Raw genomic sequence first — 20,671 nt, 5'->3', positions numbered from 1 at the left:
CCAAAATTTTAAATTTTGTTTGTCTTGACTTAGATTTTGGAAAGATGGTGGACTGTCCTTTTTGAGAAAGAGAAGAGGTACTATACTTAAGAGAAAATGGTTTTTAAAAAAGACAAGAGAATCCTCTGGTGATATCCCTGAAAGGGTTTTAAATGTATTTGGAAGAAATATTAATCAAAATATATTTTTAGAAAACACTGACTGGTGTATTTTATTTTAAAAAAGTGAGAATTTATAGCAAAAATAAAAGTGACAAATATAAAAATTAAAAAGGGAAATACATGGTGGAGGTGCGATAGCTCAGTGGTAGAGCAGTGGTCTTGTAACCAGGAGGTCCTGGGTAAGAAAGCAAGTCGTTGCTCATGTGCCCTTTGGTATTAAAGGCATCAGTCCTCATTATCAAGTCCTTCGGAGAGGACTTAAAGCCGTCAGTCCCCTGGTTATATACTCACAAGCATATACATGCTTTCTTAACAGCCAGGTAGAATAATAATCATCAAACAAACAAACAAGGAAAATACATGTATACTCAGTATGAAGACGATAAACATACATGCAGGCATGCATAATTCAAATCTGAATATTTTCAGAGGGATCAGGTAACCCCTTCCTGTGATTGGCAGGCCTGTATTATACTTTAAGATAGCTATCCTTAGTGGGGTAGCCAGGGTTTTTTCAGTGGGGAAGGGGCACTGGGGGTCACCACTTTTGGTGGGGGGATGCATTAAGTCATACGCTTACATCGACTCCTCTATGAGGGAGCATATTGATCGAGAGAAAAAAAGAAGCATTTTAACATATTAAAACATTTTGGTGCATGACAGAGCTTATGCAGAACTACAACAAATAATTCTCTTTTCCTTTTTTTTCTTGTAATTTTGCATTATTATTTTTTTTCCATTGGGGGACCTGAGGGCACTAGAAATTAATTGGGCATGCGCAAGTTCCCCCCTATAGGCTACACCAGTGGCTATTCAGCATCTATAAACAGAGCAAATTTATTTCATTTTCCACATGATATAAAAAATGACAAGACGATATATTTATCTTTGACATTGTTTTTTGTTAGTCTTCTAATGCAAAATTAGAACTTAGAACTACAAAACTTATTTCATGTAACTTACCAAACTAAAACAAAATATATTTTACCACTACTGTAACTGTCTATGACTATGATTATTTATTTTTGTAATTTGACTAGTAATATCTGTTACCAGGGAGTGAAAGACAAACTTCTGAATGGATAATAAATTTCAATTTATTATAATAAAGCCCCCATTTTAACTTGCCTACCAATATTGATCTTCTTCTTCTCAGCCTTTAATAATGAAACTTATGGTTGTGATGAAAAGAGGAACTTGTGCATTATATCGTGATTAAATTTATAATCTGTAATGCCACCCCACCCACCCCCCCCCCCCCCCCCCCCCCCCCCCCCCCCCCCCCTCCTCCTCATCCATAATTATTCTCCCACACAACTCGAATGGTCGAACTCATGACGTCATGATGAGTCAATTTGAAAATACACGGTTCGCCATTGCATTGCATTTGTACAGCAACTGAATGCAGCGCATCCCATCAAATCACATGCAGTTAATTGTACGCGTGGGACTTATCATTAATGTTGTGTACAACAACTGGACGGACGAACAACACTTCAAATATGGATCATAACGGCCTTCCTGGTCAGGTAATAAACAACAATAATGCTAAGAACCTACTTAAGATAATTTCACTTCTTAAATTTTGTCGGTTTGTAGATGTTGTATTTGCTGTTGTGGTGGATTAGGATACGTTTCTTTCGATTTTATCTTTACTTTCGAAATGAGTTGTGTGTGTGCGAGTCGACTTGACATGTAACTCAAGATTTGGGATCACATCCCCGAAGTGGTGGCTGCGCTGGGCGCTGGTACGATGAGAGCGGCCGGTGGCTTTTTGCCTACCGGTTTGCCCGATTGTGCTGTGGTGTGTTCTGAAGATGTGTGTCGTAGCCTGCTACTGCACAATCATGACTTTTGTTGTTCTTGATCCATATATTTTGTAGCTCACCATGTTGTATTTCCTGTAATGAAGTCTTGTCAAGTGTATGATTGAGCTTGTGCGGCGGCTGTGGCCGTGCTAAATCAAAGTTGGATCATCAGATGAGGATTTTAATTTTTTCCTCACAGTTACATGACGGACACTTATCAGTTATCTTCCTTTTCTTTTCAAAATTAACCTGTTACATTCGAAGTTGCATTTAAGAGGTTGCAAACTTGCAAGGAAGCTTTGTTTTATGATGTACTACTAATACTAATTATGGAAGTATGGTGTAGATAGATTACCGGTATGTTGTATTTTTGAAAGATTACCGGTAGATAAATTAAATTTAATTTGATGTGATACTGATAGAGATGACAATTTAATTTTAGAATAATCTGGTCTAGATCTAGATACCGGGGTACATGTGACATGTGTACTCTACATGTTGTACATGTAGCTTTTGTTTAGGTAATTGTACAATTTCTGCCCAGACCCTGAGATTAGTAAAAACTTCCAGAAACATCCTAAAAAAGAACAAAATGATATGACTAAAATGATTAAAATGATTTAAAATACCATGATGCAGAATAAGTAGTCAAGGTCAGCTAGCATTGAAGCATATTTGGTCAAAGTTTTAGTGTTTTTTCAGGACAATTGATCCTATTTCTAACCGGGCTGTGTGTACGTACAGTACATACATATTACATTGTACATGTACACATGAATGTACACACAGTTAGTGAAAGAAAATTTTAAGTAACAAATGTTGTCTGTTTGTTCAAACTATTCATGAACTTCTGTTAATAATATTGTCTAACTTCAGGTGCTTAGGCATTCAATTGTACATTTAAGAAATGTATTCTGTATGTTACCATCTGTTTAGGAAAAATAAATCTCTGCTTAAAGGAGCAAATCATCATTGAAAACTTACAAAATATTCTTTTAATTTTTTTTTAACTGGTTTATTAAATTATATATATAAATGATTAATATGTGTATCCCTCTGAAGGAATCTTTATCAAACAAAACTTGTTTACCCAAAATGACCAAAACCAAATTGTTTATAAGAAACATGAATATATATTCATTAGAAAGAAAAGAAAGGGGGAATGTAGAAAATGGGAGGAGCTTTTACCAGCATTATTTAAAACAATACAGCCCTGGTAAAAAAAAAAGTATTTTAAAAAGGGGGACTATACCTGGTAAGCTTTTTTGTTTTCAAAAAAAAAAAAGTTATTTTTGTGAATTCATTAGAGTCTAGAGCAATTTTACCATGTACCCATATGTGAGGAAAAAAAATTGTATCTGACTGGCCTGTGAATTGTGATTGTGACCACAAGGTTACATGTATGTACATGTACACATGGATGTACAAGAAACAGCATTGACAAACCCTTGTTTGACGGTCTCTACAAAATGTTGATCACTTGACCAGTGCATGAAATACATGGAAAATATAGCAAATTTGATAAAATGTAAATCAGGATCATTGAAAAATGTCACATTGATTGTATATTTGCCCAGCTGGAAATGAAAATATGCCTGAATTGCTCATGGTCATCTCCTACTTGCTCCGCTCTAGTACGCTGTCCATTATGGCTATTTGCATTGAACCGATGCATAAATATAAGGTTTCCCAGCTCCCTGGTCCTGCAGACTGTACCCTGGTGAATCCTATGATGTAAGGAACTGTCTCGGTGAATGTCAACATTGGAAGCGCTTTGGCTAAGAGCAGGTTTTATTGATTGCTCAGAAACTTGAGATGAAGACCAATTAGAGCAAGTACATGTCCTTATCATAATGGTTTTTGGATGACCTGGATGCTTTTTTTTTTAGATTGAATGGAGAACACAAATTATCTATAAATTACATGACACCACACAAACATTTATACATGTACATGTATGTATCTATCTACTGGATCATGTTGATTAGTTGTGTAGCGTACCATTATATCATTTCTATGAAAGGGTTCTTTTGAAAAGAGGAAGTTGAAGAACTTGAAGGATGATTATTAGTATTACATGTACATGTACTGTATTCAGTATCATTCATGACATGATATTTTATGATCATCAGTATTCATTTATCACTTCCTCATACATTATTTATCACTTTTTACTAGAATAACTGCATGTACCATTAAAGCTCATGCTGTCAAGAATGCATGTCTTGAAATATGTGTATTTGCAAACTTTTCTATGTACTATATATTGGTTTAGAAGTAGGCCTCCATAGGTTGTGCTTCCTGTAGGAATGTAGGATACACCTACATGTACATGAGAGGTCCTAAATGTTATGACTTTTGAGGGAAAAAAGAATAATTGAAGAATTATAAATGGGAAACTGGAAAAAGTATGTGAAATTAAATATAGACCTATGGCTACAGAAAGCTCATATCTCCCTAGGCCTAGTACATGTAATGTGTATGTCTGTACATGTGGGTGGGCCACTCTGACTGGCCTTGGAAAGTTGTTGACTTTTTACTAGAATAACTGCATGTACCATTAAAGCTCATGCTGTCAAGAATGCATGTCTTGAAATATGTGTATTTGCAAACTTTTCTATGTACTATATATTGGTTTAGAAGTAGGCCTCCATAGGTTGTGCTTCCTGTAGGAATGTAGGATACACCTACATGTACATGAGAGGTCCTAAATGTTATGACTTTTGAGGGAAAAAAGAATAATTGAAGAATTATAAATGGGAAACTGGAAAAAGTATGTGAAATTAAATATAGACCTATGGCTACAGAAAGCTCATATCTCCCTAGGCCTAGTACATGTAATGTGTATGTCTGTACATGTGGGTGGGCCACTCTGACTGGCCTTGGAAAGTTGTTGATTTTTGTACCAAGTCAGTGTGAATCATGGCCATGTAGCAAATCAGGCATGTAAATCTATTGTGTCCACCTGATGAACTGCAGTTCTTAAAACCATCTTTTGAATGGTTTTATGAGATTTACTCACCAAACCATGCAGCCAAATTGACAGCTTTTGAGTGGGAGAGGGGGGGGGGGGGGGGGGGGGCTACAAGAGCAATGATATTCTTTTTTTACTTTAAACACATACAGTGTAGTGTTTCTTGTTTTTGATTTGTGCATGGACACAGATCTTGATACAGTTGTACTTGAAAGCAGACACAGATGCAGGTATTGAAAGCTCTCAAACAGAGACAAATTAAAAAGAAATATGGTAAAAATAAATCTCACTTTGAAATGGAGATGTTGTGAACTAAAAGGTAAAAGATTTGTGCGGTGATGTAAATGTAATCCATTATTCTACAGGTACTTGTACATGTAGTTGATGTATATTGTGATTTTCAAATTTACTGGAATTATAATGTGAATTGCATTTTAGATTTTCAAGTACCACCAGTACATTATGATGGAATATGAATGTGAATAAATAACCTACATACATAAACAGCATGGTATTAAAATTGTGTAATCCATCAAATTTGTAATAAAAAGCCTTGAAATGGAAAAGAGAGACATGCACTGGACATGTACACATAGCTTTTTTAATTCTATTCATGGGAACAAGAATTTTATCAGTTGTGTAGGGTCTACCAAATGGTGCCTCATACATGAGTAACCAATTACTTCAAGGATTTAAACTTGGGATAGTGTTCTGAAAATTATTTAATCTTGATTCTAGTCAAATTGATTTAATTGTCCTTATAAACATCAAGTTATGGTGTGTCATTATTTAATGATGAGGCATTCATGTACGTTTTTTTTTTTACAATTTTAGGCGATTGCATACAAATACCAACAAAAGATGCAATTCAAAATATCTTCAGAAAAAAATTGAATCATTTCTTTACAATCCAGATGAAATCATTCACAGAATACCTCCTGTCCCCTAAAGTTAATCTTATTTTGACAAATTAAATCTTGGGCAACAGTATGTGTATTTTTGCTTTTGTCTAGTGAAAAAGCAGTTATATGTTTTGACTCCATACTTGGTAACAAAAGTTCAAATGTTTCTTCCTCATTCCTAGCAGTATTTACTGTACATGTAGCTCTGTCTTATCATGAAAAATATATCTTAAATGTCAAGCAATTTTGTCAAATGTCAGCCACCTCTGTGGAAATTCTAGATATGAGAATCCTTTAGATCAACACAAGGAATTCTCTGAGACATACATGTACCAGGAGATAATACTACTGAGAGCCATGATTTATCTTGAGGCGCCTTGTAGTTGTTGAATGTATGCACTATCGTTAGAATCATTTGTTCCGTCTGTTGACGAGTGAGAGGATAAGTAAGCAAAGTAAAATGGAAAACAATTTTGTTTTTGTTTTGTTTGCGTGTGTGGGTGTGTGCCTGAAATTTGTTTACTTATTTCTGTTTCTGTATAATCATTTTATATAATTCACACATTCAAGTGGGATACGATTTGTTGAATTATAATTATGTTGAATGGAATCAAAAAAAGATCACAGAAAAAAAAGGTGTGCGTCCGCACAATAAAGCCATTAAAATGTTAAATATACTTGTACAGTGAAAGGCGCTATCAAGCAATCCAAATGAAATCTGAAATATATGAATACACAAACAAACATATGTACTGGTACATTTTACAAGTGTGCATGTATTGTGGCATAAACATGCATCATTATTTACATGTATTGTAAGTGGGATATGATCTCTTTATCACCCACTATGAATACCGGTAGATGATGAATGCCTGCCTACCGGTATCCCAATGGACACGTTCACTTTATACATGTACATGTACGATATAAATGTACAAAGGTACATGTATGGGCTTTGTACATTTACATTGTAATTAGCACTCGTTCGTTCGTTCGTGTCTCCTTAGATCAAGATAGTTATGTAAAGTTCCTTAATTAAAATTAAATGAAATTAAATCAAGTTCTTCCATCGCTCGATTGCTGCAATGGCCGTTTCATTAACAAGAGCCTTTAATTAGTCATTTTGATTTAGAGCTTACCATTGCAAACCAAATGTGCAGCCCATGTACATGTACATCTTTAACAATGCCCACTCTGACTTATAAATGTGCAGTAGCATTCAAAATGGAGTTGTAAATGTAATTTAACCCTGAAAAATATCTGTGTCAATAAAGTTTAGCTGTGCAGAATGCAAACTTTTCAATTTATTGCTTTTGAGATGAAAGGGTGCCTCTCTTGAGACTCTTAACCTCACAGAGAAACCTCTGTGTGCTACAGTGACTCATTCTTACTTGTGTATACATGTACATGTAGACCCACATGTACTTTTCCCTGTAATGCTCAACCTGGCCTTATTTATTATTTCCTCTCTTTTTATTTCTCTCTGCGGCCGGGTGTAGATGATCTTGAGAGTTTATCTTAGCAACAGTCCAGACACATTGTCAGATGTGCCCATTACCCCGGAGACAAGATGCCGTGATGTGGTAGAGTTATGCAGAGAGACGGGAGAGGTCCAGTGTCATCTGGCCGAGCTCTGGAGAGGATGTGGTAAGTCTGAGTTTTCACATGGTTGTGGAATCCTTCAATTTTCTTATTTAAGATTCAACTTATGGAGTATGTGCATATGTACGGTATGCTTAGAGCCAGGGGTTGTTAAGTGTTGACTAAATAGAATAGAGCAATGTGGTTTCCATGTTTCATCTACCATATAGCTGGAGGCCTTCCAAAAGCATAACAAGAGATGATTCAATGAATGTAGTCAGACAGGTTCATGGCCATTTCTGAAGTAAAGCGTGAATATTTCTCAATGGTCCCTAGTAATGGTGGCTGACACGTCCATGTTCAGCTCTCCAAATCTGTGTAAAGTAAACACCCTTCATACAGTGTGTTTCAAACATGATTACAAGTGCAATTTGTCACCTGTCATAAGGCTGCTCGAAGTATGCAAGATGGTGAAACAACATATTTAAATGATTTAAGTGAAGTAAAGAATTTGGAAAAATGGCATTTATATATGTTAGCATAGACATAAAAGGGCATTGACTCGTGTCATATAATGTGGAATGCCCTTCTGGCTCTCAGCAGGTTACCCATGTCAGGTTTATTTAGATGGAGACATGTACATTTAAATGAATCAAAAGACCAACAGTGAGAGAGATAGAGGGAGAAAAGGGAAGGGGACGCCTGTCAACTTTGCAGCAGAACATATGGGTTAAACTTTCAGTTCATGTTGCTGAACTTTAACCTCAATCTTTGATACTCCTAGAGTTAGATGTGAAATAACAAGACCAGACTACGAGGGAAAAAGATTTGTCGACTCTGTGTCGGAACCTAGGGGTGAAACTGTCGATTCTAATGCATGAACCTCAACCAAAGATAATATATACACAATAGAAATAAAACAACAAAATCTCTCGACCAAGCAACCAAGGTACATGTACTTCTGGATTTAAAAAAAAAGACTTGAAAGAGAGAGGGAGAAAGAGAGAGAGAGAAGGAATGAGAGATACTTTTCAACTCTGTCAGAACATGGAGATGAAACTGTCAGTTCATACACAGGTGAACTTCAACCTCAACCTACGATAGTGTATTGATCTAGGCAGGATACGAAATAACAAGACCCGACCTGGTAGAAACTTGAAAGACACTCATCAGTCGTTGACGACACATAAAGGTTGAAGCTATCAGTTCATACAGGTGAACTTCAACCTCAAACATCTGCCATAAAGAAATCAGGGTACTATGGAATGCACGGAAGCGACAAGCATTGTATGGGTAGATGTCTTTATAATGCGATCCAATTTATACTGGCATGTTGATGATTCCAGCAGACAATCGCAGTCTCTGCTTCTGTTTATGAACAGTGTCAGTGGTATCATCGAGCAGGAATAGTCTTGATTTTTTTTCTCTCAGAAAGGTAACTTTTACTTGCAATTACTGTATAACCAGACACTTTTAGAAATGAATGTTTCATACTGTAGATTGTGAACAAGAGCCATTTCACAGAAAGAAACTTGTGCAAATTGCAAACATTTCTGTTGTAATTTTTGTTATGGCAAGTATTGCATCTATTGAAATATAGATTTCTACATGTGCAATATAAAACTTTGTGGAGGAATATTTAATCTAGAAGAAGTAGTACTTGATTGTGCTCTCTCCTTTTCAAACCACTTATAACTACCCAAATTTCATTTGTTAGACTTTGTTTTTATTTATTAGCCTTGTGCTAATAGCAAACAATGCAAGAAAGTCTGCTACACGTACTGATGTCATTAGCATCAATTATAATTCTCTCTTTCCATCCTATTCCCTCTTCCCCTTTTAAGAGCGTCCTATTGACGACGAAGAGAAGATCTATGACATCCTCCAGCAGTGGGGCATTCATCGCAATGAGGTCAAGTTTTTCCTGAGGCATGAAGGAGCAAACTCGGATGAACAAGGTATGAATTATTATGATTATTTGCATGTTGTATTATTAGTTCTGGGCCCTCGTTTCATGAAACATTTTATCATTAACAAGTGTCGAATTCGCTTACAACCAATCTAATGCTATGATTTTAGTAGCTTATAATGGGTATTGTTGACTTGTTAATAATGTCAAGTTTTATGAAACAGGGGCCCTGAATTTGTTTTGGGGATGTAGTAGAGAATAATTAAATGTAATGTAATGGAAATTGTTATTGTATACATGTAATTGTGTTAAGTGGGGGCATGCTACAAGAGCCCTATCTCGCACCCCGGGGCAACGTGTCTGACACGGCTGGTTGCAGCAACTACTACGAAGATCAAGATAGTAATCTTGATCTAAGGAGACACGAACGAACGAGTAGAAAATAGAAGAATGAGATTTAAGAAGCAAATACATATATTTGTAGGAAGACATCCTCGCATATATTGTAAACAGAGATAAGGCCCATTCATTGGTTATCTTGAATGTCTGTAGAGGAACACAATTGTTTTTCCAAGGAAATGATAGTTTTCTCAACTGGAATTGAATTTTCCTATCAAATGTTCTTTATTTATTAAATACAATATATAATCCCATGGAGATGACGTAAATACTGGTACCAAAAATACATGTATGCTTTACCTCCATGGTGTGTATGTACATGTACGTAGAATCACAGATCAATTTTTAAATGACGTCCTTGACTCGTAGACAAGTATAAACTCTTTGAAAAAGATGATAGACCAATAAACCCTTTGAAGTCATTCAGATTACGAATCATTGAATTAAAAAAAGATCAAAAGAGAGGTCACTGGTCACTTTAGTGGTATAATTTGTTGTTTTCACTTAAGGAGGGGTACCGGTAGATAAACACAACTTTGCATGTACAGGCTTTTGCTATACTATTCAAGCTTTAAATAAGAATTGCGATCTCTACATGCAGTTGACAGCATGTTTTTATAGAGGGGAGGGGGGAGGGAGGCAAGGGGTGTGGCTTGTATTGTGTCTTGTATGATATAGGAGTGGCCTGTGCAGTATCACAAAAAGAAGAATAATTCTAAGGCACATACACGTGACAACGATTATCATTAATTATAATTTATTTACTGCACGAGCTTGACTTTACGATGCCCAGAGGATATGGATTCTTTCCATTGTTATCGCGTTCAGAATATCTTGTCTGAATCTCTTGATGGATATTTTGTCCTCAAACCATTGACTTTCTGAACTCATTTTATTGTGCGCAGACCATCATAATTATGGTCCAGTCGTCTGCTTTCTGAAAGAGATAGTGTATGGATACTATAGCTGGCATTCATGTTTTTTTGCCTCAGAACTGTTGCCTTTATTTTGAAAGGTTAAACAGATAGTATTTATTACCCATCTTGAATGCTTTGACGCAATTTTTTTTGGCTAGAACCATTGACTTTCTGAGCTCGTTGCATTCTGGACCATCATAATTATGGTGCAGTTGCTTTATTCATGGTTGCTGTATGAATAGCATTTTTAAGGATATAGGAGCCACTGAAGCATTTTTGGCCCCTGAACCATAGACTCTCTGAACTTGCTTCATTTAGGACTATCGCAAAGCTCCAGAACCATTGACTATCTGAACTTGATTGATATAGGACCGTCACAATTATCAAGTCGTCTTCATTCTGACGGGGATACTCTTTGAATGGATATTATTTGTTTCCCATCTTGGATCCTTTTTGATGCATTTGTTTGAACCAGAACCATTGATTTTCTGAACTGGATTTACTTTAATAGGACTATCACCTTTCTGGCAGGGAAGTTTTTTGGATAGCTAGAATTTGTTGCCTGGTTCATTTCTGTCAATTTGTACTTGAACACAGTTTTTCAGTCTCACCAGTGCTTTTCATCAGGCAATTAGTGAACAAGCTATTATTTAATGCTCTATAAATTACCAGACTGGATTGGATTAGATTCAATATTTGGCTCTTCATTAAGATAGTTTCCAGGAATCAGCGGTACTGAATTCAAAGTAAGTTTGTGATTTTAGTTCATATTGGTATGCTGAATTGCATGTTTATTCCCCCCCCCCCCCCCCAATGCCTTATTCTTGTGTATTTGTTACGGATATGTACACATTTTCAAGTTACATTGGAAAGAAGGTAACAAGGTTTAATTAATGACCAATTATTGGAAAAGTTATTACCACAGGAGGGAGGGAGAGGGGGAGGGGAGAGTTATAATGCGACCATTTTACACCCATTCTTGTATAAAGAGTGTATAGGGTATAATCTCCTTTACATGGAATCTCAATTTAACATCCTCTCTGAGGGACAGCATATTTACGAACTGAATTCACACCTGTATGGAAAGCCTTGCTGAGGCATGCTATTAAACACACAACACTAACATCAGTTTTTGTATGATAGCGTGTGCAGGAATCAAATCAAGTGTGGGATTATGTACATGTATGTAACAATCCTTTCCATCACAGATGCTTGGATCCACACCCTTCTCTCTTTCATGTACATGTTTGTTTTCATGATAGACATTTTAAATGTATATATTCATAAATGATAATTAACTTCATATCAATGGTTTTGAAGAAAAAATTAAAATCAGGCAGACAGTAACCTTCCCATGATAAGCAATCTTTTTTATCCAGTCACTCTGTCCTCCAGACGACCTGCGTTGGTTGTTGATTGAACTCTTTACAGACAGGTCACAGATCTATTTACAGCAAACATCGCACTTTGTGTTCAGGACTACTTTTATAGAGCTCTATCTATGATAGAGAATTGAAGATACATTTTTTGTATCTCTTTACTTGTTTAAAAGCGATTGTGCCTCCTAAGCACATCCTAAGGGCTGAGATGTCAACATTTTATAGTTTTGTATTTGGTCAATTCCAAAATGCTGTTTGTTATGCTGTTCCATTTTGAGAATAAGCAAGTTTGATTAATGATGTTTTGATCACGGGCAGGTATCCTTTAAAGTTAAGGGTTGGTTGATCAAGCGTAGGAACTATTGACGTCCTTTTCCCCTTCTCATAATCATTGCCCAAAAGGGATTTTTTTTTTTTCTTCTTCAAAATATGAAATGCCAGATATGCTGATAATTGAGAGAATCCATGACCTGTGCGATGTGAATGGTTTTACCTTCAGAAGTTCATACAAATTTGTCTATTGTTTGAAGTTTGTTTTCATCTAAATGTATACTTGTACGTACAAAATGAACTTTGAAGAGCGATGTTCATACAGCAACAGAGCTGATTTGAGATGAAATTACATTGGTCCTCAATTACTCATGATATTCACTTGCCATTTTCTGAGCTGTCCACTGTTAAAGAGAAGGTTGAGTTCTGGGAAGAGGTGAACAATAATTTGTGAACGTAATAATTCTTATTATGCAAGTGTGGAAGATCATCAGATAAAACATGTTCCCTGAAAAGCATGGCTCTTCAAATGCCTTTACATTCTAAATATGTTAGTAACATCGTAAAACTCGGGGGGGGGGGGGGTAGGATTTTTACGCCACATGTTCGTGTAGTCCCATATACATCTTTCTGTGTACAGTGTATGTAACTTTACCAAGACTTGGCCAAATTTCTTATCATTTTGATGATTCTAGAACCTTGCAATACACACAATTTCTTATATAGATGATCAACCTTTTCTGGTCGATTCCACACCGTTTCTTTCACAATGCAATCGCATGACCAGGACTCAACTTCATCTTTAAAAAAGGGTTTATTACCAAGTGGGAATGAGATTGTACCTGATAGAAAAATATCGAGTAGGGCTCCTTTGGTAATTTGGTTCTGAACCATTGTTTTTAGATCTAGAATATAATCTTCAAGCTTCAAGCTCTTTGGGATACATGTAGGACACTTTTGGGGGCAGGTCATTTTCCCAAATTACAATTAGTCTTCAACGATTTATTTAGAATTATGTATTTGGTATGTTCAACTGCATGCAGTTTCAAGATTGCTTGCGTGGGTTTGAAAACACCTCATGTGAGACCCTAGACTTTACCAGGTGGGATGCATACCTTGATACACCTTGAGTTCAGTGTAGTTCAAGGAGCAACTCTCCCTGTCTGTCAACAGGCCGGCCTTCACACCTGGTCTCAGAGATTAAACAAAAATATGGAGAGAGAGAGGAAGATGGAGAGGAAGATAGAGAGAAAGAGGGGAGTGAGAGTGAGAGAGAGAGAGAGAGAGAGAGAGAGAGAATAATAAAGAAAAACAGAAAGAGAGGGGGTAAGATAGAGAGAAAACAAAAATGCAACCTCTTCTCTCCGCCCACATGATGACAAGTTAACAGTAGAAGGTGGATTTTGAGATTTACAGGGCACTTAAAGGAAAGTTCATTGTACAGTTGATATTATAATATATACAACAATAAATAAAAGCGGGAAAATGGTTGAAGCACGTTCATCTTGCTTTATTGCAGAGGCTGAGGGAGGTACAGTATCATACAAAAGCAGATCATTTCATCATTATTCCTTCTTAGACAAACTTGTGATGTAAAATGCACTGAAAAGAAAACCCAGGCTACCCAAACTGTACCTGTTAATTAATTTGGGGAATATTTGGTCACAGAAAATAAGTACATCTTCATAGAGCCTCATTTTTCACTTAAGGTGTATTATTTGCTTGGAAATAAGTTGAGAGGCACGTTGTACACCTGTACTTAAGTGAGAAAAAAAAATGATGATGTGCCATAAAATGAGAGAGAGAGACTTAGCCTGACATATATACAAAGGAAACTGATGAATCGCTTTTAGGTCCCTCAGCTAATGTTCGTAGTGCTTGCAATTGAAAAGGCAACCCTACATGTGTAGGGTGTCAGCTGGGATAAGCTATTCCTAATCAGGTATTATGTAAATCATATTTGTTAAAGAAGAGGGTTTTACAGATTGTGAGGGAGATACAATATGCAGATTACGATGTATTTTATTATGCACATTGTGTATGAACAAACTATGTGTACGAGGACACGTCCTACTAGGGCTTCTATACAAATACTGTCTACAGGTCTGCTATTGTTAATATCAAAAAGATGTACAATTTGAGGGCCTATAGTTGTACTTTATATCTACATGTAGTTCTCCTTTTCTGCCAGGCTTCACACTAAACTTTTTCACATGGTGTCCAGATTGAAATTATATTTGTCTGTGTACCTTGGCCCTAATAACTTTTTCAAAATTCCTTTTTTTTCTTCATTTGGGAGGGGGGGGGGGTTAGGAGTTGAAATTTAGGCGCTAATGTGCACTAGACCCATGTTAGTGTTAAGCTCTTCTCTCTAAATGACTAGAGTACCAAGTCTCTTCGTTTCTGGAACAAAGTAATAGGGCTAAACAATATGTTTTTAAAATCCTGGGCACAAGCCTGTGACATATCATTACTGACATTAGCCAGAACGTGAATAGAAAATGTTTGAAAGTATGTTTTTATTTCATGTCAAAGATTCAAAACCATTATGTGTTCTCTGATCCAATATGATGGAATGATATTAACATCATTGAGAAGGATTCTCTGTTGTCCTGAAGTCTTATCTGATTGTTATCTATCACCATTGTTTGAAGCTATTAAAGAAATCACACAATACCCCTAGCCCTACCCCTAATATGGAAAACAGGAAGTTGCACACAATTTATTTGGAGTTTGGCTTCTCATGTGCCTGTACACAATGCCATCTTACTCTGTATAATAAGCAAGCTGTATGGAAAGGGAGTGCTCACACATTGGTCCCATTCACATTAAAACGTAAAAAGTGAGACTTGAGTTGCAGTTGAAATATCACCCTTTTTTATTTTTCAAATCTGGAATGAAAATATATAAAATCTATACCTCATTACCTCTCTTCTATTGACATTTACATGTAAACCCAAAGAACACATCAGATATCAACAGGTATTCATAACAATTGCACCATTATTGAAATTTTAATGATTATTAAAAATCAGAATTTGAGGATTAAACGAAAATCAGATTTACTACTTATGATCATGTAAACGAAGCTTCATTTACCAATACTTTAAACATTTAGCTCAAGAGTAAAAAGAAATACATTCATCAAACAAACTGATCGGCTTTCGTTTTGTCATATTATAGAGGTAGGGCCCAAGTATGGTAAGGGTAAGGGAATAATACATGTACAGTACATATGCACAGTGTGAAACTGTACTTGTAAATACAGGGCTCATCACCATTCCAAAAGAATCTTCTCCATTTCAAAAGCTAGGGAGTGTTTTGTTGCTTGCACTCCGGGGTCTGCTTTGGTTCTGGAGTGTGAAGCTGCAAATGATTATTGACATAAATGGATGGTTACTAGTGATGAATGTTTACAGTCTTTAGGGCATGCTTCTCATAGTTTGATTTCACCCCAAGGACATCGATCTTGAAAGGTAGATATTCATAGGATAGACAGAAAGTTAAGGTGAAAGAAAGAAGTCAAGAAAGGGACAGTGTTGGTTTCTGATCCTCCGTAGCTGTCAGGACTCTGCCATTCTCGCGTGATGAAGAGAAAAAGCATTTCATTGGAGGTTGTGAAAGCTTTGTGCTGCAATTATCACATTCTCCTTTAAAGTCAAGTTTAAATTGCTCATACTGAAAAGTAATTCATTGCATGGTACAGAAAGAAAGTCCAGTAGCATTTTTACAGTATCATTAAAGAGAGCATATCATTATCAGTTGTAGTTTGATGAACAACAAAAAGCATAGATAGAGTCCCAATTGTGAACTGTCACTGAATAATTTGTACATGATCTTACACATTATCACAGAAATCACATTACTCTTTCATTATTACAGGCCTACACATTGTATACATTCAACATTTAGAGCAACTGGACACACATATAAAAGCATTATGTTAACACTATAATTGTTGGAAAATGAAATTGTTAAGAACTGCATCAAGACTTGCGTGCTGGACAGTTATTTTGTAGAGCTTCCTTTTAAAATATGAACAGTGCCTCCTCCTGCACAGATCCATTGTGAGTGAGACAAAACCCAATTTGAAAATGGATTTATTTCTGTTGAAAGTGTTGATCCCAACAGAGCTTGCAGAGTTGAGGACCAGGGATTCGTTTCACCAACTTCATCAAACTCAATTTGACATCTGATATTCAAAACTGGAAAATATAGGTCCCGGTGATGTGACCCCTTCAAAACTTGGCACGAAGACCCCAGGAATTCTTTCTTTCCTCCCCCTTGTCACTAAGATTTTCCTTTTCCATCTTCATTTCCAGCTGAAACTTGGCTGAAGAGAGATGATTGACTTCAATACTTGCAGTTGTCACAGATTTTGACACCTATTGTTCCCGATTTTTTAATTGATTGATCATCGCTCTCAGAATCCACAATCCAGGCCCTGTGCAGACTTAACACTTCAGGCTTGAAATAGTATTAAGCTGCTTACCCCCTAAGTTGATTTCAGTGTTTGTGATGTGCTGTTTGTTTTACCAGTTTTATTTGAGATTTTTGGACACCTCATCAAAGAAACATAGGATGTTTTGGGGTTTATGAATTCTGTTATCTATTTTCCTTTTAGATTGTTGAATTTTCAAGCAAAAAATCATGGAGATATTGGTTATGTAATCTTAAAATACACAATGATTAAGAATTTGAGTCATGTTTGGTTGAATTGTTTCATTTCAAATGTCAAATTCTTCTGCAAGATGGAATTTGAAGAATGATATTTATGTAGTAACTTCACCTCAACCTAGTTGGCACAACGATGACAGAAAATGATAAGATTCTGTCTAGATCCTGAATGTACATGCACAATTTTGAAAGGAACAAAGTCCATCAGATTTTCAAGTATTTGCTCATCAAATAAGAGAAGTTAGTAAGAGTCAAGTCAATACAGTAAATTAAAAATTTGAGACTTGTTATGTACCAAAGGATTTTGCAAGGGCCAGGTATATATTCATGTTGCCTTATGGACCGGAAGTTACCCTGACAGTGACATTTCTAAAGTTTATGAGGACTCATTTTTAAAAGAGATGAAAAGCAAGTACAACTTTCTTTATTTTTGTATTTATTTATTTATTTATCTATTATATATTCATGTTGCCTTATGGACCAGAAGTTACCCTGTACTGACAGTGACATTTCAAAAGTTTATGAGGACTCATTTTTAAAAGAAATATTAAAAAGCAAGCTCAATTTTCTTTAATTTAGGGGGTGGAGGGGACGATAATAAAGTTAAGTGATGTAATAGTAAAATTAGCTCCACAAAATATCAGAATTTAGAATTGAGGTTAAGTGATTGAAACTTTGAGAGTATTTCATTCTCGCTAGAGATCGACACTTCTAAAAATGTACAGTGTACATGTAGACCAAGAGTTTCATCAAATGACTCAAGTTTCCAGTTACAGTATTAAAATGCTCTTGAACCTGTACCTACATGCACTACAAATGCACCTGCATACTTGAAGTTTAGGTAGAAATATATGCATGATTTGCTCTTGTCAAAAGTGACTTTGTTTGCATTTAGGACCAGGCCTTGTTATCTTTTTGTGCAGTGGAGTGTGTACCTTGGACTAGTCAATGGATGACGTAATATGCGTAGGCCTACAAAACTGCATTCTTTTATGTAGTATGCAGTTCCGAAATAGAACCATATAACACCATGCATGTAATGTATATCTATGATTCAGTGTGAATAACAGTGTAACTCCCACTCATTTGATTCCCGCCTTTCCCGGAAATAATCCACAACAAAATTCAATTCTGAAGCAGATAATGTTTGATGTCTCTGTGCTCGTGTAATCTAGACAGGTTTTTGCGAACAATGCTGACTTGTTTGACTGAAGACTAGAAAGAATAAACCATTGTATGTATTCTGATCTAAAAAGATAGGCCTGTTTATCTGGAAAATGAACTAAACTTTGCCAAATAGCAATTTTGCTACCATGGCATGTGTACATGTTTGTATAAAGTGAGCAGATTAAAATTGTACAGAATGTAGGGATCATCACATGATGTTGTTTTGGTGTCCACAATGCCTAAAGCCACACCGATCTTATTACTCCACATTTGCTTGCTTCAGATTTATATGACTTCCTACATGTTTGGCAGTTCTGAAAGTCTGCATGTATACTGTATGGTCAATATGTTTATAACTAAAGCTGGAAATACACTATTTGTATCTTTTACTCCATGCATTCTAATACATTCTCCTCTCTCAAATCTAGCACTCACTCAATATGTAGGCCTACTGCATAACACCTGTGACAATTCAATCCTGTCCTGTGCGACAACCCGGTTTAATTCAGAGCTTCACCTTCATATTATTTCTGAAAACACCCAGAAAACCTCCAAGAGAATACGACATTGAATTTCATATTTATGGATCATGACTTGTATTCCCGCTGCACTTTACGTCACGACAGAGTGGCCATGAAAAAGCCAGCGAGTGGGTGGGGAGGGAGTCCACAAAAGGGGCGGGCCTTGTCACGCTGTTTGCCTGACAAGGTTGACCTCAGGAGCGAAGATGGAATTTGATGGAGTTTTATATTATTTCACCATCATTGTGCTTGACTAATGGGAGGGATCTATCTAGACTGGCTTCTATTTACAGAAGGTTGGCTTTTGCCCAACAAGCTCTCCTAACAATCACCACCGCCGCGACAGTCCAGACGAGTTGCACAGCATATTGAGGTCTGGTCTTTGATGGATTTCCTTCAATCAGTCTTTGGCCGTTGATGAATTTGTTTCTTGATTAGATCGGTGTCTGTAATAATGGCAGTTGTGTTACAGCAGAAGAGTGCTTTCCATGATACTTGTACGTACACTGTGTGGAGTGAGCCATAAAATAGGCATTTTTTTTTGTAACTAGAAGTAGAATGATATGTTCATTTTTTCACATCTACAAATTTATCTCAGATGCCATCTCGTAATTGGGGCATGTAATCAAAGCGTGTCTGTGGTTGTGTTCGAGAAACTTGTTTTCAAGAAACTTCTATTTTTCTTTGTATCGGCTTGACAAGACTGTGAGTTTCGAACCAATAGTCTCCAGACTCAAAAAAGTCATCATTTATGCAGCAATGTTCATTTGAAGCCATTAGGTTACCCTGTAACACCTTTAGCACACTTTATATCTTGGCATGGTACCATGTTGTACTCTTTTCTTTTTTTTCTTCTTGGGGATGCAGAAAATTAACATTACAACTGTACTGATGAATAGCTTTCTAGATTTTGGTGTGCAAATTTTTGTTGATATTGTTAATCTGGTATAATAATCTACTTTTATTTTGTATTATTCAGGGAGGAGACCAAAGAAGAAGACAACCCTAAGAGATGGTAGCTCATCTGAAGATTTAAAGGTAAGAAAATGTTATTGCTATCATTTTTTTGTATAAGTTTATGTCCTACTTTATTTGTCTATACTCTATATCCTATTAAGAAAAAACTGCTGAGATCTGAGTTCTGCATTTGCCTCCCCCCCCCCCCAAAAAAAAAAAAAAAAAACAACAACAATTGTGACTATAGATCGACTCCACCGCCGGCAAGTCTAACCTTGCGCAGAAACAGATTTCAGGGCCTAATCCCACTTTACAGACTGTATGGGAGATGACAGGAATTTTCCAAAGGAAAAGGAAAGAAATTAACTTCTTGACATTTCTCCTGAAAATATATTTTTGTTATCCCAGTAATTGCAAAAAAAAATCTGTTGATAGTTTACCAAAGATTAAGCTTATTTATTGTAAAAGGAAAACAATTTTATAGAGGTATTGACTTGAAACATGAATACATTTTTAAAAATCTTGAAAATTTTACAGATATGGTCCAGTTTGATTGATTAGTAAGTGTATTTCCTAGGGAAAGAAAACCAAGAGCGATGAATGCTCCACAAGGAATGAATCCTAAATTTCCTGCAGCATCAATATTCTAATGGTTTAATACAACTCCCGGAGTAGTAACCCAGTATGCCTACATCATATCTGTATGAGGTAAATTTTGACAACTTATGTGTTCCTCTAGAGATTGTTGTGGTTAAAATAACAAATATCAACACTGGAATGATTTGAACAAAAGGTGTACACAATACATTTGTGGGACCAAAGAAATTATGTAAAGACCTTCTTACATGTTATTTCATTTATTAAATCATTTACCTATTCATCTCTTTCATGATTCTAAGTATAGGGAATTCTTTCGTTCAGGGCCTCTTTCTTTAGTGCGAAAAGAAAACCCCCAAGTGAAGAAATACTTGTACCTTTGATGGCAGTTATGTTAGTGTCTGATTAATCCATGTTAGTAACTGCATTGCTATTCTTGAATTCCATGATAG

The 20,671-nt window shown here is 36.1% G+C and overlaps 1 protein-coding gene across 3 annotated transcripts in view; it reads left to right on the top strand.

Moving 5' to 3' along the window:
* The first annotated feature begins 1,525 nt into the window (after positions 1-1,525).
* LOC578356 (apoptosis-stimulating of p53 protein 1) overlaps positions 1,526-20,671 on the top strand; it is a 55,680-nt gene continuing 36,534 nt past the window's right edge. The window contains exons 1-4 of one of the 3 annotated variants that reach the window (XM_030998592.1): positions 1,526-1,690; positions 7,345-7,492; positions 9,271-9,384; positions 19,645-19,703. In XM_030998592.1, coding sequence (XP_030854452.1) covers positions 1,622-1,690; positions 7,345-7,492; positions 9,271-9,384; positions 19,645-19,703 — 390 coding nt within the window. In that variant the 5' untranslated portion in view covers positions 1,526-1,621. Of the gene's footprint in view, positions 1,691-7,344; positions 7,493-9,270; positions 9,385-18,880; positions 19,163-19,644; positions 19,704-20,671 lie in introns of those variants that run through there. The other 2 variants (XM_030998591.1, XM_030998593.1) reach the window with 2 other exon arrangements.

This window comes from Strongylocentrotus purpuratus, unplaced genomic scaffold, assembly GCF_000002235.5.
Source record: "Strongylocentrotus purpuratus isolate Spur 01 unplaced genomic scaffold, Spur_5.0 spur5_scaffold_5, whole genome shotgun sequence".
Classification (NCBI taxonomy): domain Eukaryota; kingdom Metazoa; phylum Echinodermata; class Echinoidea; order Camarodonta; family Strongylocentrotidae; genus Strongylocentrotus; species Strongylocentrotus purpuratus.
This window is presented reverse-complemented; position numbering and strand designations above follow the sequence as displayed.